The 24,789-nt window shown below is 37.0% G+C and overlaps 4 protein-coding genes across 9 annotated transcripts in view; 3 read left to right on the top strand and 1 right to left on the bottom strand.

The window, feature by feature from the left end:
- Positions 1 to 871: 871 nt before the first annotated feature.
- sertm1 (serine rich and transmembrane domain containing 1) lies at positions 872 to 1,201 on the bottom strand. The gene has a single exon (XM_016483103.1). The coding sequence runs from the start codon at positions 1,199 to 1,201 to the stop codon at positions 872 to 874; it is 330 nt and encodes a 109-aa protein (XP_016338589.1).
- An 11,460-nt stretch (positions 1,202 to 12,661) lies between these two features.
- On the top strand, positions 12,662 to 15,993 carry ccna1 (cyclin A1). 5 transcript variants are annotated; one of them, XM_016483049.1, is made up of 9 exons: positions 12,662 to 12,753; positions 12,827 to 12,984; positions 13,055 to 13,266; positions 14,370 to 14,490; positions 14,558 to 14,781; positions 14,854 to 15,058; positions 15,131 to 15,244; positions 15,373 to 15,506; positions 15,575 to 15,993. In XM_016483049.1, exons 2-9 carry the CDS (start codon positions 12,832 to 12,834, stop codon positions 15,624 to 15,626), a joined length of 1,215 nt encoding a protein of 404 aa, XP_016338535.1. In that variant the 5' UTR covers positions 12,662 to 12,753; positions 12,827 to 12,831; the 3' UTR covers positions 15,627 to 15,993. The 5 variants fall into 5 exon arrangements, with proteins under 5 accessions (XP_016338535.1, XP_016338534.1, XP_016338538.1 ...); XM_016483048.1 differs by having other exon boundaries at positions 12,667 to 12,753; positions 12,824 to 12,984; XM_016483052.1 differs by having other exon boundaries at positions 12,668 to 12,753; positions 12,824 to 12,984; positions 13,055 to 13,238; positions 14,372 to 14,490.
- A 1,771-nt stretch (positions 15,994 to 17,764) lies between these two features.
- On the top strand, positions 17,765 to 22,848 carry sparta (spartin a). 2 transcript variants are annotated; one of them, XM_016483129.1, is made up of 7 exons: positions 17,765 to 18,560; positions 20,282 to 20,476; positions 20,626 to 20,776; positions 21,225 to 21,419; positions 21,522 to 21,680; positions 21,820 to 21,910; positions 22,460 to 22,848. In XM_016483129.1, exons 1-7 carry the CDS (start codon positions 17,844 to 17,846, stop codon positions 22,665 to 22,667), a joined length of 1,716 nt encoding a protein of 571 aa, XP_016338615.1. In that variant the 5' UTR covers positions 17,765 to 17,843; the 3' UTR covers positions 22,668 to 22,848. The 2 variants fall into 2 exon arrangements, with proteins under 2 accessions (XP_016338615.1, XP_016338616.1); XM_016483130.1 differs by lacking the exon at positions 22,460 to 22,848 and adding an exon at positions 22,092 to 22,315 and having other exon boundaries at positions 17,767 to 18,560.
- A 571-nt stretch (positions 22,849 to 23,419) lies between these two features.
- ccdc169 (coiled-coil domain containing 169) overlaps positions 23,420 to 24,789 on the top strand; it is a 4,636-nt gene continuing 3,266 nt past the window's right edge. The window contains exons 1-3 of the mRNA XM_016483128.1: positions 23,420 to 23,493; positions 23,624 to 23,706; positions 23,847 to 23,957. Coding sequence (XP_016338614.1) covers positions 23,420 to 23,493; positions 23,624 to 23,706; positions 23,847 to 23,957 — 268 coding nt within the window. The remainder of the gene's footprint in view (positions 23,494 to 23,623; positions 23,707 to 23,846; positions 23,958 to 24,789) is intronic.

Below are 24,789 nucleotides of genomic sequence, written 5' to 3'. Positions count from 1 at the left end.
TTTTTATTTTTTTATTTTTTATTTTTTTAAATATAAAAGTATTGGTTTTAAATTATATTACATTATTTTGATTTACAAATTACAGAAAGTATTTGGACATGTTTTCTAGTTGTCGAACATTATTGGATCCTGTCCATAGTTAACAGACCTGTGAGCTGTGTGAACCTAAGTGAAACTGGCTTTATAAAAATCACCTTAACACTTAAATACATGCAAAAGTGAGTTTTAAACAATAAATCTATTATGATCTGTTTGCTATATTTTATTTATATTGCAATGGAATTCATGCATTTATAAGTGTACCTGAAGTTTTTAAATAGTTTTGGGGGCCACTGTATGCTGTTCCTTTTCGTTATAGCACCACACATTTTTACTGCATTTTTTTACAGATTTTTTTTTTTTGCTTGGTGAATTGAAGTCATGATTATTATGCATATTTTATGAGCAAATCAGATTTTATTCAAGGCTTCCACGGGATGACATGTTGTATTCTTGATGTTTTAATGAAAATGTCGTCATATTGTCAAATATAATTTTCATTATGACAGAGTCAGCATGACAGTTTTTCTATTTACAGTTCATTATGTACATAATGTGATTGACATACACAAGTCATTAATAGGCCTATTTTTCCAAAATCATACAAAGCCTTCATGATAATGCTTCAGTACAGTCTATTTCAATACAAGATCTGCTGCGGTTTATTTATTTGAAGTAATACACGGTTGGTGGAATTATTTACTCTGAATAATGTTAATGAAAATGACACTGATAATAATGATAAATATTTAAAGTACTTGCTCGAATATTTCTAAACTTCTAGAATGTCAGTACATTGAGACATGTGTAATCGATCTGTCTTTCTCAGCTGTCAGGACAGCGATGACACTGTTGATCTCTGTGAGGAGATGCTGCAGATCTCCATGTTAGTGAAGGAGCTCCCGGCCTCACTGCCGCATTCTGGATATGAAGCGCTGGAGGATATGATGTTCTTCAGCCTGTGGAGAGCAATGATCAGCAGGGTAAGCAGGAAGAGCAGCAAGCTGAGGAAGATGGAGACGTAGACGTAAACATTGGCAGTCCGTCCGTATGAGGCAGCGGCCGCCCCGGTAGAAACAGATGTAGGGCTGAACCTCAGGAAACTCTCGCTGTCCACTTCCGTACCATTCATCTCCTCCACAGTCCCATCCATCCCAGACATATCTGCTGGATTTGGGAATCTGATGGGAAGATAGGATAGATAAATTATTATCTACAGGCACATTTGTTTCAATTAGTTTGCTGTTTTGTAAATTAAAGTATTATTACTATTTACTTAAACCTCTGGGATTAAGTTCATGTAAACATATGATTGGGATCATGCAGAACATATTTTATATTATTTTTATTTAATATTAATATTTTTTATATTATTGGATACAATAATGACGTTACATTGATCCCACTAATGGTGTACTGTAGTATCCATAATATGTTTCATTTATGAAGTATTGATTAATACTAGTATTTAGCATTTAATAATACTAATAATTAATATTTTATTCTATTCTATTACAATGATATATTATATTAAAATATAAACACATTTATATTATATTACAATATATTATAATTAAACAATATATTATGATATATATTATTTTAATAGATTAGAAGCATATTCATCTAACAGGCCAGTCATATTTTATGTCAAGCCCCCAGAGTTCACTGACACACAGCTGACTATTCCCTTAACTGACCTCTGTCTTTGATGAATGTTGGATTTGTATGGTTCAGAAAAACACAACAACAACAACCAGAACACTTACATACTTCAGATTGAATGTGAAGAGGATGATAATCACATTTAATTATGCTTTTTGTATCCAGGCAACCTGCATATCAGTGGGCTTGTAAGCTGGTGCGGGTTGTTGATAGGCCACCGCCGGTCCATTAGGACTTTGGGGTGGTCACATCGGCTCAGTGGTGCACACAGAAGGTCAGTCTGTTGTTTACACAGCATGCATACTCGCACCTCATGAATAATAGATCGAGAGGTACCCGAGCAGGACAATGTCACAGAGTTTCCCAATTTAAAGAGAACAACATGCCAAATCATTTGTTTGACAGGCTGTCGGTGTCAAAAATGCTGTCTTTGTTTGGGGCCATTCAAAAGCTGAGCTTATACAAGACCAACATGCGTGCAGCTTTGAACAGAAAAGTTTTTCATATTTACAAGCAGTGGCACATGATTCACATTCAGCTCCCCTGAGACGAGAACAATTTAGCGGAGGTCACCTCAGCTGTGTGAGAATCAATGCATAAGAGCATGTGTGCTTGTTCTGTAGATGCATTAGTGTGGAAATGAGCTGCATCTTCACCATCTGGTTACAGGTCAATATGTGGCTTTTTATTATGTGTTCTTTCACATTGCTCTTTATCATTAAATGGCGATCAAAAATGTAGTTTAAATTTGAATGATTAAAAATAATGGTAACACTTTACAGTATAAGGTCTCCTTTGTTGACATAATTAACAGTAGATAATGCGATGAATGCAATGTATTTTCTTTATTAATCTATGTTAATGTTAGTTAATAAAAACTGGGAAGGTTACTTTAGAAATGTAACAGGTTACATATTACAAGTTACCCTATTTAAAATAAGTAAGTGTAACCATTTCAATCACTTTATCAAAGTAATGTAACTGATTACATTTTGATTACTTTTCTAAATTTCTGACAAATATTTTCAACTGTTAATCACTTTCAGGGTTAACCTTACAGTAGTACTCAACACTGATTACAGTCAGACTTTCAAAATCCTTCATTTCTTGAATTAAAAAGCACAGCCAACACAAAAATCAGACTTTAGCACCTCTTTTTACTTTGAGATCGTTTTGAGGTTAAACACATAACAAGAAATAGCAAATATTAATACAAGAAGTATTCAGATGCAAACCCCTTTGTAATCGTTAATATTTTCATAAGTAACTGTCATTTAATTACATATTAATTACACATTTTTACAGTTACTTTTATTTTGTAATTAAATTACGTAACGCTGTTATATGTAACTCCCAACACTCAATAAAAATGAATTGTTCATTGTTTGTTCACAACAGATACAATTTTTTTTATTTAAAAAATGCATTAGTAAATTTTGAAATTTACATGAACTATTTACGTTGAAAAATGCAAAAAGTGTTTGCTCAAGTTAACTAATGCAGTTAAAGGGATAGTTCACCCAAAAATAAAAATTCTGTCATCATTCACTCACGCTCAAGTTGTTCCAAACCGGCATGGATTTCTTTCCTCTGTTGACCACAAAAGAAGATGTTTTGAAGAATGTGAGTAGCCAAACACTTTCTGGTTCCCACTGATTTCATAGTATTTTTTCCATTACTATAGAAGGCAATGGGGACCAACAACTGTTTAGTTACCCATATTCTTCAAAATGTCTTCTTTTATATTCAACAGAACAAAGAAACTCATACAAGTTTGGAAATACTTGAGGGTGAGTAAATGGCAGAATTTGCATTTTTGGGTGAACTTTCCCTCTAACTAAATTTTAACAAATGAGACCCTGCAATATTGCAGATTCTTGCGATGTTCAGAATTTGTTTTCGAGAACCCTGAAAATTGTCCACAGATGTGCGGACAAAACAAGTGAAGTATTTTTAGTCTGCGGTTCACCTCACAACACAAAACGTGCTATTTGTTTGTTCGCCGGCATATTTCACTTCCCTAAGATTCATTGTGTGTGACTACAGTCGTCTGAGCCACAGCGGGCCCTGAGAGCCTGTGGTTAGAGTCTCATAAAGGGTCATGATTTATGACCACTTCCTTTTTTTCTGAGATGCGTTCGTCTGCAGAGACACGCTAGGAGACAGCAACAAACGGGAAATCACACTTATTTTCCTGGACGGTTCCTCAGTCAACTTTAACGTTCCCCCCACCAGCTTTTCAATTTATGAGTGAGATGAGAATCCCTGCGGCAATATAAATCATTCGATCCCTCTTGTGGTTTGCCTGCAATTCCAGGAGAAGTTCAGCGGGTCATTACGGTGTGCGGCTCTAATCTGTGTTTATGGATTTCGTTTAGGGAAGCTAGTGGAAGGAGAATGTGGCTATTAAGAAAATGACTCAAACATAAAGCTCCACAGAGGATTTCAGTGAACGAGGGGAGCGGGGGATGGCGAAATACAGAGGGATGGAGAAGAAGAGATTTGAGACTGACTGGAATACCTGATGACTGTCAAAGCAAATACATCTTTTTTATCACTTACCATGTGATAATTTCAATTATGTACATTAAATGACACATTTAAGCCAGTTTGAAAATTTAAGAACAGTTTAGTTTTAACATTCAAATTGAAAACATCAACTAAGTAAATTCAGATAAATACAGTAGAAATACTGACCTTTTTGATGCAAAAAAAGAATAGTCGGCACTAAATCACACAGCTGTCCGTCGCGCTCATCTCGTGCTCCCGGAGTGAATTCCTCATGGGATTCCTTAAGCTATAGCGCACGCTAAAATAGATGCCACTTGTGTTTATACTGAGAGAGGAAGCAGCGTATCTGAATGCGTTCGAGCTGAATCTCAACAGTGGGCTGGATATCGACTGTCCAGCTGTTGTACTCTGAATTCCCCCTCCCTCTCCGTTTCATTCCAATCATCTCTCTCCCTTTGTCATTCCCCCTCTCATCTCATTGACGTCTTCTCGGTTTCTTTAGCAGCTGATTTATGTTTCAATTAAAGACAAAAAGGAGGTCTCACAAAAGATGATACCATCGTTCTTGCTTTAATTGCTGTAATTGGGATTTGATTATCTTAGGGATATTACTCAGCTCAGCAGCTCAGACTCTAGATGACAGGCTTCGCCCAGGCAGGGTCTGTCGTGTCTTCTCCCATGGTGCCGTGCTCAGTCATGCATATCTGTCAGAACTAATCACCGCTCTCATCAACATCATGAGCCGAAAGGCCTCTCATGTAGCCGTCTTTGTGGCGTCACTCTCAGATGTAATGAACACTCAATAATGTGTCATACATTGTACAAAAGGGCTATTTTGCTTTGTAAATGAAGCGTGAGGATTTTTGTTCAATTTAGTCAGGCATAATCTTGTTTTACACAAATAAAGGTTTGAAAAGGTTCCATAATTTACAAACAAAGGTTCCAAAATGGGATTTCACAGTAATGCCATACACTCCTAAAATAAAGCTTCTTTATTGCATGATTCCATGAAGTACTTTTAATATCTATGGAACCTTTCAATTCCAGTTCTTTATAGTGGATAATGGTTCTTCTGAGTTTAAAATGTTCTTCACACTAAGAAATATATGTTTTTTTAAGAACTGTTCACTGAAAGGTGTTTTGGGGAACCCATAGTAGTGTGGTATCGCTGTGAAAAAAAAACCTTTAAGAGTGTAGAAGAAACATTTTTAGTCAACAAAAAAACCTTTGCATGAATAGTTCTTAAAAGAACCATTTTTCTTAGTGTGAAGAGCATTTAAAAATCAAAGGAACCCTTTTTCCACTATAAAGAATCTTTTGTGGAATGGAAGGGTTCCATAGAATGTTAAAGGTAAAGATGCCAATAAAGAACCTTTAGTTTTAAGAGTCTATGTCTGTCAGATGTCACATTTGAACATATTCTTCAGGTGGCAGAAACTGTTTCTCTTTGACTTGAAAAATTGAGTATGAAAAATGAAAAGAAGTACTGGCCGTTTCTGATTTTATCATCAAAACATTTTTTTAAAATAGCTTGATGTCTGTTTCTGATAAAATCTCTTTGTTAGCTCAGTAACCGAATTTGTGACACGTCTGTCTGTCTGCAGAGAGTCTGGAGCGGACTGGCATATGGATGGAGCTTCGGATGCAAGCGGTGGGGCAGAGCTATGCATGTCAATAGGACCGAGGCGTCATGCCTCCTGGGAAGGTCTTATCTCTTCTGCTCTGTGCACTGAAGACACGGAACACAGATTATGGATCGACGCAACGCAAAGCATGACTGTCGCTTCTATTATTTTGTATCATGAATGGGAATTTTGTTTCGGTATTAATGAAGGCTTGCATTCTTACTCATTGATCATCGGTGATTCATCTTGAATCAATAGAAAACTCTCTGTTCCTCTTAAAGGGACAGTTCACCAAAACATGAAATTCTCTCATCATGTACTCACCCTTGTGACTTTCTGAACCTGTCATTCAACTGTTTTTGTACATGCAGGTCAACAGGGTCCAAAACAACATTGATCCCCAATGACCTTCACGGTTCACCATAAAAAAACTGCGAAATTTACTGTAAATAGACAGAAGCTATGGTTACCAGAATTTTACCATAAAAATATGCTAGCAACATTTTTTGTTTTACATTTTAAACGTAGTTTAACACAATAGTTCACACAAAAATGAAAATTCTGTCATTAATTACCCTAATGTCGTTCCAAACCCGTAAGACCTTCGTTCATCTTTGGAACACAAATTAATATATTTTTGGAATCTGAGAGCTCTCTGACCCTCCATAGACAGCAAGGATATTACCACGATCAACGCACAGAAACGTAGCAAGGACATCTGTAAAATAGTCCATGTTACATCAGGGGTTCAACCGTAATTTTATGAAGCTACAAGAATACTTTTTGTGCGCAAAGAGAACAATAATAACATAATTTATTCAACAATTCTTCTCCCCGAGTTACCGTCTTCCGCCATTTTGGAGAGTACCCCAGAACGTAATCAACGTAATCAACGTAAAGCGTTGTTTACCTTCAGCATGTGCGCGCTGTCTACTGAATGTAAACAACGTTGATCACCCCTGCGTTCCATTCGGAAGGGCTCATCCCTATGCCCTAATCAAGGATCATGGGAGCCCGAAGTGTCCATCAGTTGTACCCTTCGAAATTCTTCATTCCGAAGGGTCCTTTGAAGTGGCCAGTTTTGAGCACTTCGGTTTGGAACGACCCTTCAGTATGGCAGCCATGATTGTTTTCACTCCGAAGTGCCCTTAGGAGGGCAATATATCCCGTTTGGAATGCACCGTACGTTTTGGGGTACTCTCCAAAATGGCAGAAGATGGTAACTCGGGTAGAAGAATTGTTGAATAAATTGTGTTATTATTGTTTTTTTTTAGCACAAGAAGTATTCTCGTAGCTTTGTAAAATTAAGATTGAACCCCTGATGTCACATGGACTATTTTACCGATGTCCTTGCGACGTTTCTGTGCATTAATTGTGGTAATATCCTTGCTGTCTATGGAGGGTCAGAGAGCTCTCAGATTCCATCAGAAATATCTTAATTTGAGTTCCGAAGATGAACGAAGGTCTTACGGGTTTGAAACGACATGAGGGTGAGTAATTAACTACAGAATTTTCATTTTTGGGTGAACTAACCCTTTAAATTTAAAGTAAAAAATTAATATGTAAAGGGTGCACAGTGTCATGAACACAAATACAAAACACTGGCTTTGTAACACACTAAAATAATGCAATAAACATTCATTTAACAAAATAAGATATAGCATAAAGCCCTGAAAAAACTAAGAACTTCTCATTTACCAATTAATAGGTTTTTACTGTATAGCATTGTTAGTCATTTACTATTAAAATTATGATATTTTTTTCAGTGTATGGACAGAATTGAAGGGTCCTTTTCTTAGAGAAGTTGTAGATTTACAAAACATTAAATATGTAATGTATAATTAATTATTTGACTCAAATTTTCAGCATTTATGGACAAAGATATGAATACAAAAAGACATAGTAATAAAGATATGTTTCTAATTAATTTAACTAACTTATAATTAAAATATCTAATTATAAGTTCTAATTTCATTTCGTTCAATTTGACACTTAATTTAAATGAATTAAAATGACCTTTTTCTTAGAGAAGCTGTAGATCTATAATCAAACATCAATAGATAAATGTATCTTTTGTAACTTTTGTCTGAAAGTTTTTACATTTATTGACAAAGATACGGATACAAAAAAGATGTGAAAAAAGTAATAATGATATATAAAATTACAATCATTTTTACAATGTATGGACAAAAATATTTTTCCATTTTTTTAAAAACCTTTTCTTTTGTGTTCCACAGAAGAAAGAAATTCAAATGACATGAGGGTTTGGAATGACACGAGGGTGAGTAAATAATGACCAAATGTTTTTGGCTGAACTACCTCTTTAACATTCATCTGAGTATTCGCTCTCTTCATAAAATGTGCAAGGACAGGAGTTAGAGGGCAATTTTTGCCTCTAGAAGTATATTGGCGGTGTTCCACTGTCAGCTCAGATGCCCACTGGGGACCGTTGGTACCCTTCCTGAGTCCTGCTGTCTCTGATCCTGTCCTTTGGGTCTTTATAATTGCACCAGCTAATGCATGAGTGAATGCTGTTGGATTTTGATAAGCACAGTGCCTTGGCTGATTTTTCCTCTAATCCGTAAAACTGTAAAAATCAGGGAAGGTTTCTTATTCCCCTGATGCAAGCGATTCAGCCCAGCTTTGGTGCATCTATTCCTTTTGCACTCAAGTAGGTCGAATGTTAACGCATGGCATTCGGAGGTAAGGCTGCCTGAAGCATTTTTCATTAGACTGTGAGCTAACTTGAGGGGGAATGGGTCGCATTGATAATGAATCATCCGCTCACCCTGAGTCTGCTCTACTGATTTTGACAAGAATGTCATGTTTGAAGACGCTTTGTGGCAGACAACAGCAATGTGTCGATCAGGATTATCCTGTGGAATTCTCTAGGCACTATGGGAAGGTTTACACAGTGGAGCATGTCAGAGGAAGAGTTGGAGAGCACACTCTTCTCTTTTTCTATTTCCCGTTTTCCATTTTATTTCCCAGCTGAGATGATGCTCTTTGCATAGCAATCCAAGTCTCAGAGGTCTCTGTATTTCTCTGACAGCTCAGATAGAGTCACCTTCTAGTGGCCTAGCAGCTGCCAGCCTATCATACAGGCACTTACGTGTTCAGGAAATGTTCATTTATAGACAGTGATATGGGTTTTAAAAAACAACAACAACAGCAACACAAAAAAAAAGCAATAAGTTCAATGTAATGTAATTAAAAACTTAATTTAAGTAAATTAAAAGGGTCTTCTTTGATAAATGTACAGAGCATTTAATGGATAAATGTGTATATAATAATTTGGCTCATATTTACAACATTTATGGACAAAGAGATGGATACGAAACAAGACTAACAGTCATTTTATCTAATTTGATTTTAATTTTAAAACCTAATTTAAGCGAAGTTTCATGAAGGCATGTACATGTTCAGGAAATGTGTGGCATAGATAGAAATTAAAAATAGCAATAAATATAAGTTTTGATTTAATCTAGTTAAAAAGCTTAAAAAGTAATTTTTCTTTGAGAAGATGTAGGTTTACAAAACATTCAATTGACAAATGTATATGTAATCATTTGTCTTAAATTCATAATCATTTATGGACAAAGATATGGACACAAACATAACTAAACATAGCAATAATGATTAATTTAACTAACTTTAGAACTTAATAATAAAAAGTTCATTTAAAATTCATTTAAATTGCATACAAACACGCAGATGTTAAAGAATTTACATGTATGGATAAATATATAGATAAAAAATTATATGTTCCAATTTAATTTTATTTATCGTACATTTAATTTAAAACATTAATTTTAGTGAATTAAAATGGCCTTTTCTTAGAGAAGTTGCAAATCTACAAAACAGAGAACAATAGAACAATGTATATGTAATCTTTTGTCTCAAATTTCAACATTTATGAACGGATGGATACAAAACGACTGAAAATAGCTAGAAAGATATATTCTAATTTAAATAGATTTAGTTTAATTTAATTTAATTGGAATAAATATATGTGTCATACAGACATACATGTTCAGAACATGTACATTTTGGATAAAAATGTAGATTAAAAACAACTAAAAATAGAAATAATTTAAAAATGTAACATAAAACTTCAATTAAATAAAAATATGGGGTCTTCCTCCTAAAAGATGTAGATCTATAAAATAAATGGATATTTTTTCCCAACATTTACAGGTATGCATACAGCTTTAACCAAAGCAACTAACGTCATGCTCTGCCAGTCAAGCTACAGGAATATGCCAAACTCCATCATATCTGCCTGCTGACTTTTGGCACCATACAGGAAAATTTGGCCTTAGCTATAAAGTGGCATCGACAGTTCTCAGCATATATGAGAACTGGAAATTTATCGCTATACCTCAGCTGCCGGAGGATTGTCAGCTGCAATACATCATGATAATAGAATGGCAAGAACCCAGTTCAATCTGCCTTACACAGCATACAGAACTCCTCACCCCAAACTTTAGAAAATGTACATACAAATAACTCTCTTCTTAACTATGTTTCAGGGTGATTTCTTATATAAATGCTGATCTTAGGCCAACACACGTCAGAACTCCAAGTAGGCTAACATACGTCAGTACCGTGCTTGTTCATACTGCATTCTCTGAATATTCTTGTGTTGATGTCATGGGTTTACTTGCAAGGGAGAAGAATCCCGAAGTTTATATTCTCCTGAACTATGGTAAACAGCTGTGGGTGTGCTGTAACCACCTGATTTAGATATCAGCAGCCTCAATCCTGCTCTGTAGCATAGATTACCCTGGCTGTCAGCACTCTGTTATTGTTGAAATTTCTCTTTCTGCCAGACAAAGAGAAAGCAACAGCACCAGGGACGGTAAGGAAGAATTCATCAGTTCCAGACAGAGCCTGTTTCCAAGAATAAATTTGATGGCCATGCAGAGACAGGAACAGGTCTTATACTCTGTAAATCTCAAATGACTGTGTAGACATTCAAGCTGTAACTACTCAGTTGAAATGTGGAGTAAGCAGTTTTCCTGATGTTTAAATTTGCAATAAATTCTCCAAACATGTCAGGGTTCTTTCCATGTGATCTTGTAGTGAGATGTTGTGCCTGAGGTATTGAATTCAGCCCTGCTGTTTTTTATTGTACAGAGATCTTTAATTGGATTTATAGAGGCTTTGTAGTGTGAGACCTGCAGAGAATCTAATTTCTCAAGAAGCCCCTGGTCAAGGCCCGTGCAGTGAATCGCTGAGTCCTACATCACATATTGAGAGCAGTCTTTGCAGGAGTCAGGCTTAAATGAGAGCCCACGCTGGTGTAAACATCCTTAAACATCCTCAATGTGAGCAGCACATCTACAGCCTTTCTCAGCTTTGAATCTGGGTGATGAGAAATGGCAAGCAGTGGAAGCTGTGTCCTGTAGTGTGATATGCTGCTGTACATATTATTTTTCTTAATTCTTACAATTATTATGCAGGCAGTTTGTGTGATCTAATATAAATCTAAAAACTACATGGAATATTTCTACTTAAAAATCCATTTGTTGCAATGCAGGAACATAAAGGGAACTGCAAAAAACTAAAGGGTGATTACATATAGTCAAAAAGTTGCAGCATCTAAAATATATTTTTTTCTACAAATTTGAGGACTTTTATGTCCTACGGGTAGGTTTTTATTAAAACGGATTTCTGCTTTTTGTAATATGTAGGGCATATTAAAACTTTCCTGTTAAAGGGGTGGTTGATTAGCGATTTCACTTTTTTCAAGACTTTGTAAAAGAGCATAATAGGACCCCTTTAATACTGTTCCTAGTGTCCGCTGCTCTGCACGTGCTCTGCATCTCTCTCTCTCATTCAGCTCAGCTCCAACAATGAACTGTTCCAATTATACACTTATTTTCACATAGCTATGAGAAGCGTTAATCATGGACGCTCGATATTAACAACGTCGTTGTTTACAATACAACCGGAGCACATGCCACTGAGGTGAGGACGTTTAGACACGCACTAGAGGCGGTTTAGCCAATCACAACACACTGGGTTAGCTATCCAATCAGAGCCCATCGCCTATTTCTGAGGGCGGGGCTTAAAAAAACAGGAAAAGATCAGCCCGTTTCTCAGAGAAGGGGCAGAGTGGTGTGGAATAAAGGTAAATTATGTGAAAAAAGTGTGTTTTTTTTAAACTAAGCATTAACACGTTAGACTGCACCCCATAAACACAATCAAGCCTAGAAAAAAAAACAAAAAAACAGTGAACCACCCCTTTAAAGCTCATGCTTTCATCATTTATTTCACTACTTTTGAAGTCAGTACGTTTTTATATAGGCTATATCTTTTTGTTGAACTGTTGTCCCAGGCAACCATTCTTAAACTATGAAAATCCATAAAAATTCGAATCCTTACACGTTTAAAACGATGATCAAAACAATGAAAGAAATACAAACGACAAATCTAATGAAATATGATACATGTGATGTGTGAAGAAAACAAAGCCCTAAATATCAGTTTAACATATTTTTATTTTGCATAATGTGTTTTGTTTTTTAAATGTGTTAATCTAAAAGTTCAAAATGCTAATACTTTATAAAAACACCAGTTTATAAATTCTAAAAGTGTTCACGTTCATGACATGTTGTCTGTCAACTCGTTAATACTGCCGCTGAACAGCAAAGAAACATAGTACTGTTTCCATGGTTATGTTGCCACGTGACCATACCTTAGACGCGAGTTTAATTAGCATTTATTTGCAGTAGCTGGAAAGCGTAGGAGATCTCAATTAAGTCAAATGTGTTAATTAGCCTCATGTCGATTGGTCATGAATATCGACGTGCTCGTATAAAAGGTTTAGCGAAACAACTAGTGTCAAAGCACTTGGATCCACTCGTTAAGAGTTTATTAGTTCTTTAGGAGTTTAACGCAATAAGAGGTTTGTTTTGAACGGTCTTTGATTCAAGTAGTTTATAATTTGAGTTGACCTTGAACTGACTAATTTTCAGCAGATAAAATGGCTTCTCGTGGCTTCGCTCCTCTGTCCAGTCGTCAGGAGAACATCATGGGCCTGGGAAGAGCGGATGGCCTGCGCGCTCTCAAGCCTGGCCAAAGGGCTGTGCTCGGTGTTTTGACCGAAAATGATCAGCACAATCGAGTATTTGGTCAGGTTAGTGTCAAGTGTTTACAATGCTGCTCCCAGAGTGTAATAAAGTGACGTTTTTGTATCGTTTAATTAGGTGTCGTCCAAATATGTGCCAGCTTTTTGTGACGCATCTTCCCGTGACGTCAGCACATCGAGTGCTACACTGGGTGATCACGTGGTTGAGCCAGTCATCGCGCAGTCAACTAAACAATCACCCTCGTTCTTACTGCCGTCTGAGCTTCTGCTAGTAGATGATGCTGTCCAAGATCTTGGTTCAGGTATGCTGGCAGATCAAGTCTATAAGAGGTAGTGTAAATTAAATTCAACCACTTGGATACGGCTATAATTGTGACATTTCTTTTTGGAGTTAACTTTAAAACGGTGACTCGGTCACTTTTTTTTTTTTTTTTTGTTTTTTTTGTTGTGGCTTTATAACTATTTGTGTGCTACAGTAGGTTATGTAACTCTCAGCTGTTATTTAATGTAAGGAATTTTTTTTTATTTTTTTTATTTTTTACTTTGTATCCATTACAATGACCAGTGTTGCAATACTGTTACACCCTTTATAAAAAAAATACAATAAAAAAAAGTAACTGTTACTCTTTATGCAAAGTAATGCATTACTTTTGCATCAAAACGTTGTCCTAAGACAAGAATGCATTTTGGTTTTAGGACAACTTTGAAAGGTTTTGATCCACTTCAAATGTTGACTATTATATGGGTGCGACTGCAATAATTATTATTTTTAAGTCCTCTATCACAGCCTTTTAAGTCTGTGACTGTTTATAACTGTCACTTGCAGTGCAGTGTGTGTGGTTTTTTTTTTTTTTTTTTAATTTTTTTTTTTTTAATTTTGGGGTGAATCTCCCTTAAAGACAGTTCACATCAGCCATCTTGTTAGAAGCTATTTCTTATTCAATTGCATCTCATATTTGCTATATTTATATATTTTACGTGTACTTATGGACCCAAATCTATTAAAAAAAAAATATATATATATAAATTGTTTGTGCATCCAAACAAACAGGTGATTCAAAAATGTGATTAGTTAATATTAAACTTCATTACGGCTCATCATTGAGCATTTTCAAATACAAACTCATTTTACATGCTTTAATATCTACAGTAGTCAACATTTGAAGTGCATCAAAAAAGTTCATCAAAGTTGTCCTAAGACAAGAACGCATTTTGGTTTTAGGACAACTTTGAAAGGTTTTGATCCACTTCAAATGTTGACTATTATATGGGTGCGACTGCAATAATTATTATTTTTAAGTCCTCTATCACAGCCTTTTAAGTCTGTGACTGTTTATAACTGTCACTTGCAGTGCAGTGTGTGTGGTTTTTTTTTTTTTTTTTTAATTTTTTTTTTTTTAATTATGGGTTTGGCCTAAAACTCTTGAATATTTAGGGTCTTGCATGGATTCTTCAATGCAGTCATTGCCGGAGGAGGAGGCCGCTGCTTCTGAGGATGTCCTGTGTGTTCCAGAATATGCTGAGGACATCCACAGATACCTGCGTGAATGTGAAGTTGGTATATTTGGTGTTAGCAGGTCTTGAGCTGCCCTTTATCTGTCTGTAATGCACTGTGTCTCAGGTTAAATACAGGCCGAAGCCCGGCTATATGAGAAAGCAGCCTGATATAACCAACTGTATGAGAATCATCCTTGTCGACTGGCTGGTTGAGGTTGGTGAGGAATACAAGCTGTGCTGTGAGACTCTCTACTTGGCTGTCAATTACCTGGACCGCTTCCTTTCGTGCATGTCTGTCCTCAGAGGAAAACTGCAGCTTGTGGGAACGGCTGCCATACTCCTGGCTGCGTAAGTGGTGATGAGTGCTTCTCTTTAAATTTGTTACCTACTGGTGTAACTGCTTGGTGTGTTTCTGATTAGGAAATACGAGGAGGTGTATCCTCCGGAAGTGGATGAGTTTGTGTACATCACAGATGACACCTACACAAAGAAACAGCTGCTTCAGATGGAGCAGCATCTGCTCCGAGTGCTGGCTTTTGACATGACTGCACCCACAGTTCACCAGTTTTTGATGCAGTACACATTGGAGGAGCATATCTGTGCCAGTACTGTAAACCTTGCTTTGGTGAGTGGGTTTCATTTTCTGAAATTTCTCCCCTAAATTGGATTGATTTTCTTTTTCCTCTCTCCCCAACAGTATCTTTCAGAGCTGAGCCTGCTTGAGGTGGATCCCTTTGTGCAGTATCTACCTTCCAAGACCGCTGCAGCTGCATATTGTCTGGCCAACTACACTCTAAATGGGGTTTTGTGGGTACGTCTAACCTTCTCACTGAAACATTTTTAATTTGGATGAACCAATAAAGTTCATCCATGCTGTATAAACCGAGTACTCGCGCAGGCTTGTCTATAATCCGCCTGAAATGGGTTTGTTTCTTGCAGCCTGAAAACTTGTATGCCTTCACTGGTTACTCACTGGCCGTGATCATCCCATGTCTGAAGGAGCTTCATAAACTCCATCTAGGAGCTGCAGGTCGCCCCCAACAGGCAATCCAGGAGAAATACAAGAGCTCAAAGTAAGCAGGCATTTGTAATGTGGATGTTTTGGTTTTTACCTTCTTACTAAAGACTAATCGTCTTTCAGATATTGTGGCGTGTCCCTGCTTGAGCCTGTGGAGTCTCTTCCTCTCCCTTGATGTTTTGGTGACCACATCGGTTACTTGAGGCCAACAAATTAACTGCAGCGCTTAAGTCTATTGTAAATATTGAATGAACTTTTTAAATGTGGCTTTTAATCTTTTTAAAACGTGATTTTTATCATAGGTTGCTTAAGACTATAAAGTAATCAACAAAATAGTGACTTGTTTCTCTGTAAATCCAACATGCTGTTGGTCTGAAGGCTGTGTTCTTCCCTATCAGTATATGAATTGAACAAATGGTTTTGTACCACTTTGTCTACTTTCCTTAGGGTCTTTTTCTGGTACACCATGTATTTTACTTGTATACTAAGTGCAATATCATGTACTTAAAACTGAATTTCAATAAACGAAACAAGTTGCATTACTGCTTGTGAAGTCTGTTTTGACCAGCCTAGTACACTTGAGCGCAACAATTTGTTTTATGGTGCACAACGACCTCTAGCGTTCACCGACTCGTCTCATTTTACGACAACTAGTCAACCGGCTGTGTAAACGGAAATATTACGTCGTAACATTTTAAACCAAGTTAAGTAGCAGAAAATCTACGCGAGCGAAACCGCACAGGTAGTCTCGATCATAGACATATAAATACCTAGACGCTTCATTGGCCGCTTTGAGCAGTTGCTGCGATACGTCAACGCGTCCGCCATGTTTGTGAGGGCAAGACTGCCTTAAAAATAAACGGAGGAGCTGTTTTTTTTTTTGTTTTTTTTTCGGTTTACAATTCTAATGTTAATGTAGTATAACTGACGTGTTTTGTAATTTTAAGGTACATTAAATGAAATTAAGTTGTTTCATTGCTTTCTGTCATCAACCCCAACATTTTAGCTTTTCTTGTGCTTCAGGTCAGAACACAGCTCATTCCCTTTGAAATACTGGAAGAAAATCAAAATAATACATCTTTAAGCACAAATAATTTTCCATCATTGAGAACATTGAATAAAACCAGCAAATACAAATCAAAGTGACACTCTTGGTAGTCTGCTTTTTATTTTGATAGCACTCTACACAGATATAAACTCCACAACAAACAATAACAAATGCAACTGATCTTTTATGGATCCAGTAAAACTTAGAGTGGTAAAATATTATGCACTGATACAGTGCACAGTAAAAGTGATGTAATATTAAAAAGTACATGTACAAGTTGTAGTAAAGTGAATAATATAAAAAGTGAGTACAACAGTATATAATAGATTTATAATAGCATAAATTATATGTATAATACCCTAATCCTGACAGTCTGGCATTGTCTTGTCAAAGTGCTCACTGTACATATTGTGCTCATAACACAATTTACTTTATGATATAAACTACAATATAAAGTTAAACTTAAGAATTCATTTAAACTTTGATTTCATATAAAGTCTCAGCTTTCACAGCTTACTAGCGATATCGCTAGCTATTAATCATCTGACACTGGTGGCTAATTAAGCGGTCAACATAAAGCTAAAAATGACCAAAAAACATACAGAAACAACTGTTCAGTCTTACCTGTGAAAGCTAATACCCCGAGATCTGTTTTTATTATTGTGCGACGGTTTGTAGATGCCCAAGCTGCCGACGAGTCAGTATGTTTTCGCCTGTCCCGATATGAGAGTTGCCTTCACCAACATGGCGGCGACGTTGACGTGCGGTCGAGCGGACAATGAGGCGTCTAGGTATTTATTATGTCTATGGTCTCGATACCCAACCATCGCGCACACTGTAAGGGTCATCGCATACAGCTTGACAACCACCGGTTCAATTTAATAGCCTATTTAAGTTTGTCTCTCTTTACTTCCAGTTAGGCGCTAAAACTATTTTAGGTAGGCTATGAATCAAGAAGAACTGATTTTCCCCAGAGCTTTTTATTAAGCGATTCTCTGGAAATGACTGTAATTCGCGCGCTTTCAGGTGATTTACGATATGAAAAACATTTATTGGGGGTGACGAGTAGCCTAAAACTTTATTCCTTTTAAGTGGCAGAGTGCCAGTTGACCAGAAGCGCTATGAACTTTTTTTTAATGGTTTTTCTTTTCCCCGTAATCTGGTCCAACCTGCTTGGTGACAAAGTAGCTACATAATTTCGTCGTGTGTCATGAGGGAACAAATAAGCTCATCATTAGTAATTTAAGCGCACGCTGCCAAAGCTGTCACGCGTTTTGTAAGTTTTACAGTTGCTCTTTTTCGTTGTTGAAGTGATATGTTATATTAGCGTTTCTTGGCACTGCAATGGAGTCACCAGAACCGGCTGAAATCCGCGCCATTCGTGAGAACTATAAAAAAGCCCTGCAGTGTCTAAACTCAGGGCTTCAGTATGACGAGGTGGGGAATAAGGACCAAGCTCTTCTTCTGTACAAACTGGGCAGGCGGCATCTCCTCAGAGGGCTCGAGGTGAACACGCACTGTGAGCGCTGCGTCGGACGCTACTGGGACTTCGCGCGACAGACGCAGCTGAAGATGAGCGAGACTCTGAACACCATCACTGATCGTCTCGGGGTGCTGGAGTCCACAGCGAGCTCGGGTCAGCGCCTTTATCCGACCCTTCCTGTCCTCCAGGACCCCCAGCCTGTCGTTACCACCAGAGCACCTGTCTCAGCTTCAGGGGGGACCTATGCTCATCCTGCCTCCCCTACGGCGGGCTTCACTGCGCCCGCTGAACTTCCACCAGCCTACACTCAACAACCGACAGAAGGGCATCTGTCACTCTCTCATGGAGGCAACGGGCCATTTCAAGCTGCTCTAAACCAGACACCCCAGCGCCAGGCCTTTGCCCCAGTCAATCTCAGAGAGGCTGGCATGGAGGTTTTGTTCTTGCCCAGTGGGGTGCAGATGTTCTTCGTTTCTGCAGAGGGTCATGTCAGCGCCCCTTCTTATCCAGGGTACCTACGAATAATCATATACAACAGCCAGAACAGTAATGCCAGCTATGCCCCAGCATACCTACAGGTAAATATTGTGTTTGGATAATATTTCTATATTTATTAATGTGTATAGGCTACTTATTGTTGTTGTCTTATTCTCCAAGTTTTGTTATTGTTAACTAAAACTATTTAAATCGTTTTTGGTAATTGAAATTACGCTGAGATAAAATATAAATAGGCTATTAGACGAAAAGCTTGAAGAACTTTAAAAATTAGAGATGTTGTCTTGGGTGAAGTAGGCCTACTAAAATGACTAAAACTGACATTGAAATAAAAATAAATATAGGAATTAAAAAAAAAAAAGACAAAGCACATACCGAAAGGACTAGACTTAAAATTATAAAAATGTAATAAAAATAAAAGCTTATTCAAATAATTAAAAAGCACCTAGCATATAAATACTAAATTGTGTAAGATGCTAAGACTGATAAAAAGACTTTAATAAAAGATATTAAGAACTTTGTGAAACGTGATAAGAAAAACTTAATATGACACATAATCTCTACGTCTTTAAGCAAAAATATTTTTTAAACTAGGCCTACTTTTAAGGTTTTTTAGATATTTTTACTGTCAAAGACAAATATTAAGAATCATCTTAAGATGATTTGTGTGTGTGCGTGTATGAATTATTTTTAGTTCATATTATTAAAGTCTCATCTTTGTTTGAAACTTTGGTCATAACATTGCATTATATACACCCTTATTTGTGCTATAAACAAACTATTTATCACCTAGACACGAATTGTATAGGTTTACCCTGCACAGACGTCTTGTGATGATCACATGATACTGGGTGTTTTTCTTTGTTTTTAAAAAGAATTACGTCTGTGTAGGGTTTGGTTGTTGTTGAGCATCAGTTCATGGCTGACGGCAAAATAACTAAGATTGCTGTCATGCTTCTCATGTTATACAATTACAGGAACATTCTTGTGCATTATAAAGCAAAGAGAGAAGTAGAAACTCTGTGTTTTTTTCTTAAAAGAAGGCTTGAGATTTATTTAGTATGGCTCATTTGATGGGTATTTGTGTTTACTTTTAGACTGAGGAAGTTTTACTTTCAATTGATTGTTTGTATCACTCAAATCCGACATGGATTAAAAAAGTTTCACTTTCAGACGTCAAAAATAGGTGGTTTCACAGCTCCACCTCTTCTGTCAAACCCACAAAAGTCAGTCCAACCTGACTCTGTGGTAGTTATTTAAAAAGCTTTAGGTATGTTTAGGTTGTGCAGTGCTAGGAACAGGCTGTTACGGATGATGCCAGGGTTCTTTGTGCAGTCGGTCTGCATGCTGTTTCAGCAAATAGAAATCTCATTGAATGGCTGAGCGTCGGCTCTGTGCAGTATTGGCAGATAGACATCCAGAACAAAGGGTGGCTTTCTGAATAATCACACAGTGCACAAACATATGCAATGTAATTGCAGTCTTATTTGATCCCAGTTATCCCTCATATGCACAATGACATCCAAATGCACTAAGTTCATCTTTATTGTAGTTCAAAGGGTCATCAAACGTATATTTTTTTTTTTCAAAGTTGTAAATAAAACAAGGATTATTGGAGTGCATTTTACAAGAAAATACTATTCCAGTTTTTATTTACTTTAAAAAGTGTGAAATTTATTAGCAATTTCTGAGTGAATTGTTTCTACAACAAATGATTTCAGTGTGGTTTAAAGGTGGTAAGTAAAGATCATGTACAGTAAAAAAAAAAAATCTCTAAATTTTGATTGAAATGTTGTGCTTGCAGGTTTGTGATTGGATCTACCCGCTGTACCCAGACTCACCAGTCTTTCTTAGTAACAAAGGTGTGTTCACATTTCCCGATACCACCACAGCAGTGCCGGGGTCCTATGTTGGGGTGGTGCTGTCCTCAGAGATGCCTGCAGCAGACAGGCATCTGTTCCAGGAGCAGCTGTCAGCACTGGCACAGCTCAGGGTCCAGGTACTCAATCTCACTTTTGCTTTTGCCAAAATGCATGATGAAAAAAAGACAAAAGTGACATTTTTATTGAACTCTCAATCTATGCATTTGCTTTGTATAACTCATAAGTTTGCTAAGTATTACTCATAACCTAGGGATTTTCATTTAAGGTAGATGAAGAACAAGGTGGCGCTACAGGAACAGACATTAACCTGAGTAGGAAGGTTACTCCTTCAGAAACATCTGTAACCCAAGCACCAGAAGGGGAGGATAAAACGGTTCCTGTTTGGAGCGAAAAAATGTCTCAGAGTATTCTAGCAGGTCTGAACTTTAGGATCAGAGTAAAGTAACCTGAAATATTGATAGGAATCTCACTAGATATCTAGTGTATTTGTTTCTTCTATTGAAGTAGAAGTTGAGAAGACACACAATCTTAAAAATAAAGATTGGCATCTAGGTTCCATGAATAACCTTTAACATCCGTGGAATTTTTCTGTTGCACAAAAGGGTCTTTAGATTATTACAGTATTCTCCACACTAAGAAAATTTTTTTTTTAAGAACTGATCAATGAGAGGTTCTTTGGGGAACCAAAAATTTTATTCTAGGGCATTAGTATGGAAAAACCCTTTTTGGAACCCTTATTTAATTAAGAGTGCACTGAACACCTTTTTGGTGCATTTTATAAATAGCCACTAGAGGCCACTCTAATACACTCTCAGGGAAAACAAGTGCTAAAGGTATTGTGATATTTCCACTGTGGCTGTGCAGGGACCTCCTGGCTGGGTCGGGGGCTTGTGCGAGGAGCTGAAGCTACTGGTAAAGCCATCCAGAGAGGAGCAACTAAGCTACGAGAAAACATCACTCCAGAGGAGACCCCAGCAGAGGTCAGCCCCAAGGTCACCAAAGGCCTAAATGCAGCCAAGCAGGCCACAGGGGGTGCTGTGAAAGTCAGCCAGTTTCTAGGTAAAACAATGGTGTAATTAGATTTATCATATACTGACATATGTCGAGCTTTTCTGTATCCTGGTCTGCAACATGTACAATACATTTAGCTTTATTCACCAGTGGATGGTGTTGCTGCTGTAGCTGATAGAGTTGGGAAAGAAATGGCTCCACACGTGAAAAAACACGGTAGCAAACTCATCCCAGAATCCCTCAAGAAAAGTAAAGAAGGCTGCTCCAACATGGATGGAGCCAAGCTAGTGGCAGGAAGCAGCATACAAGGTAAACAAATAAATCCTGAAAGGCTTTTGCCATTTTTCTTTTCTACATTAGGTTTACTTAGTATATCAAACTTGTAGATCCTTTATAACTTGACAAAAGATATTTTAGTTCATGTTTAGATGCAAATTTTGTTCTGTAGGTTTGTCAACTCTCTGGTCAAGTCTGGAAACAGCAGCAAAGACTATTGGCAAAAGTGTAACTTCAGAGACTGTGACTACTGTGAAGCACAAGTAGGTGTTTTTTTATTTATTGCTTTTCAGGATCCACTGATTCACGGTTTCTCTTCTGCTTTCCTTTTATTCTTTTCCCACCTGATACTGCTGTTTTTTTTTTGTTTTGTTGCTATATACCTATCCAAACTTCAGTGCTTTGGGAAATAAATTAATTTACTCTTTCCTGTTGCCTTTTCAGATTTAGGGGTCTAGGAAGCCTCTTGGACCCCCCTAGCAGCATATAAATGGTGGCGGGAAAAAACACACTTCGTTTTCTCTCACTAATGTCTCTGTCAAATTCGAACCTACCCAAAGTGCCTTATTTTCTTGAGTTACTGACCATTCAGAAGTTGCTGAGAAGGTGCTTATTCTTATTACTGATTTACTACTGATTCTTATTTGTGAATTAAAACTGAGGTGAATGCAACATTTTGTCCGTGCACTGTGTTCTGTTCATTTTAAAACTTTTCACATTATTTCAAATATCCTTTAGAATCAATAGTCAACAAAATAACATGAACTTCTGTCAGGACTTTTAGCTCAGAATATCTCCATGTTTGTGATCAGGTATGGAGACGATGCAGGACAAGCTGCAGACACTGCAGTCCAGTCTGCTGTCAATGTAGGTATTACAGCATTTAATGTGGACAACCTGGGCATCAAGGGTATACTGAAGACCACAGGGAAGCACACTGCAAAAGCAATGGTGAAAGACGGCTCAGGAGGAGAAGGAACCGAGAAGAAAGAAAAGCCACCTAAGGATGAGAGAAAATAATAAATTATTAGCTGTCATCAATTAACTTATGTACATTCTCGTAGCAAAAAAGTATCGTTTTGTATTGATAATGAGATTGATATTATACTGAGCAATGTTTTACAAGGATGCACTTAGATATGTATTGTACTAGTTAAAGGTTATACACCTGTTACTCAAAGATAACGTTTTTATTTTCTTAAAGATATTCAGATGCTTATTTTTATAGAAAGAATCAACAACAGGGTACTTGATTTTATTTGACCTTGTTTGAATGTTTATTTCACAAGTATCTTTGATTTTCATTGTAAGTATATTCTGCATTCCTCAGATGCATTAAGATGAAAACTAATTAACATCACTGTACTCTATTACTGTTTTGTACATTCTTGTGGCTTATGTTAACTTTAAGAAAATGCCGCCTCATTAAAGTTTACCACAAAAATTTACATTAGCCGTAATGAAAAACATAACACCATGGTACTGTTTATTTGTAACTTTATTTAGTGTAAATACAACTGCCATAGTTGTAATAAAAAGTAGAGTCCTCTTGCCTTTTCCTAGAAATGATTTCAAATACATCTGTCAAATCCTCACCGTTACAGTAAGCGTTGTTGTAAATCAAGGTAAAGCTTATTGAAAAGGTCGCCGCACAATAGGACCCAACGTGATTGCGTAATCAATATTGTGGCGGTTGTTCGTTGCCGTGGATACAGCCCAACAATCACAAAGACACCGATGAAAGTGAAACCTGTTCATTACTCAGATTGAGGATGGGAGAAACTGATCTCAGAAATTATGAGTTATCCCAACTGCAAGCAGAAGTCGAGCAGGAGAGAGAGGTCAAGTAAGTCCAAACATATTTTAAAAACACAACAAAGCAATGTCTTGACTGCTGTCACCATGAATATATCAGACATTGCAGTTGCACGTTGATTAGACTTATTTAGTAACGTTAATCTCCGAATCGTTTAAAGGGAGATGTTAAAGGACTCTGTGTCTGACCTGAGGAGCACACTGGCTGATTTGGAGAAGAGACAGCACAGTGTTGACGGAGAAGGTCTGTATATGAACAAAAATGCAAGAAACATTGACCTACGGTATATACTACTGAGCAAAATTACATTTGACTAGTAATCTAATGAGCAAAAAGAACAAATTCGTACATTTATTAAAGTTGAACCGTACCACTCTCCTCAGAGAACGAGTGGCGAACCAGATATGAGACACAGCTGGAACTGAACGAGCAGCTGGAGAAACAAATCAGTGTCGTTCAAGAGAGACTCGAGACCCTCCGCGGTGACCCCTCAGGTAGCATAAGAAACGCTTCTTTTTCTCTTTTGTTGTTGTTGTTGTTGTTGCTATAGTATAGTATGTTATCTTATAGTATAATATAACCCATAGCCTTTATATTTTGTAATTTATGGTGTTTTCAGGCCTCCCTTATAGTGAGTGTGTTGCTGCAATCAGTTTGCAATAATACAAAGACACACTCGGGGGCACCTGCCAGAAAAATAACGGGACAATTCAGTTGATAACCCTTACGAAAAATAAGTTTATTCAAGTGTGCTATTAGTATACTTCTTTTAAACTAAAAAATAAGAAAGTATACTTTGTCTACTTTTTATGTACTTCTCAGAAATGGGCTTTATGTACTTCTCAGAAATATACTTAAAATGACATTTAAGTATACTTGACTTATACTTAGAAAAAGTCTAAATATATTTTTAGCTATAATTGTGCTCCTAGAATCCGTGTTTTCATTGTTATACTGTAGGGGGCGCTAGTACACATCTTCTGTACAGAATTTCCAAAAAACAAAAGTGAAGAAGAAACCGAAACAACAGATGCTTCCACATGTGTTCTAACACGATCATCAGACATAAAGCAGTATCAAAACTGTGTAACGTTATGGAATAAAATGTCGACCAATGAAGAGGTAATAATGACTGTCAAGCTTTGGGGTGTTGATCGACTTTATCTACGTACTTAAAATATACTTGAACTTTACTTAAGTATACTTACTAAAATAAACTTGAAGTATACTACTTTTTTGGTAAGGGAAGCTTTATATGGTCTGGAAAAAAAGTATTTTGGGCTAGGTCAGGGGTAGGCAAGTTCGGTCCTAGAGAGCCGCAGTCCT

This window comes from Sinocyclocheilus anshuiensis, unplaced genomic scaffold (assembly GCF_001515605.1).
Source record: "Sinocyclocheilus anshuiensis isolate Anshui unplaced genomic scaffold, SAMN03320099.WGS_v1.1 scaffold437, whole genome shotgun sequence".
Taxonomy (NCBI): domain Eukaryota; kingdom Metazoa; phylum Chordata; class Actinopteri; order Cypriniformes; family Cyprinidae; genus Sinocyclocheilus; species Sinocyclocheilus anshuiensis.
The sequence above is the reverse complement of the archived record's forward strand: the minus strand, read 5'-3'. Positions and strand labels throughout refer to the sequence as shown.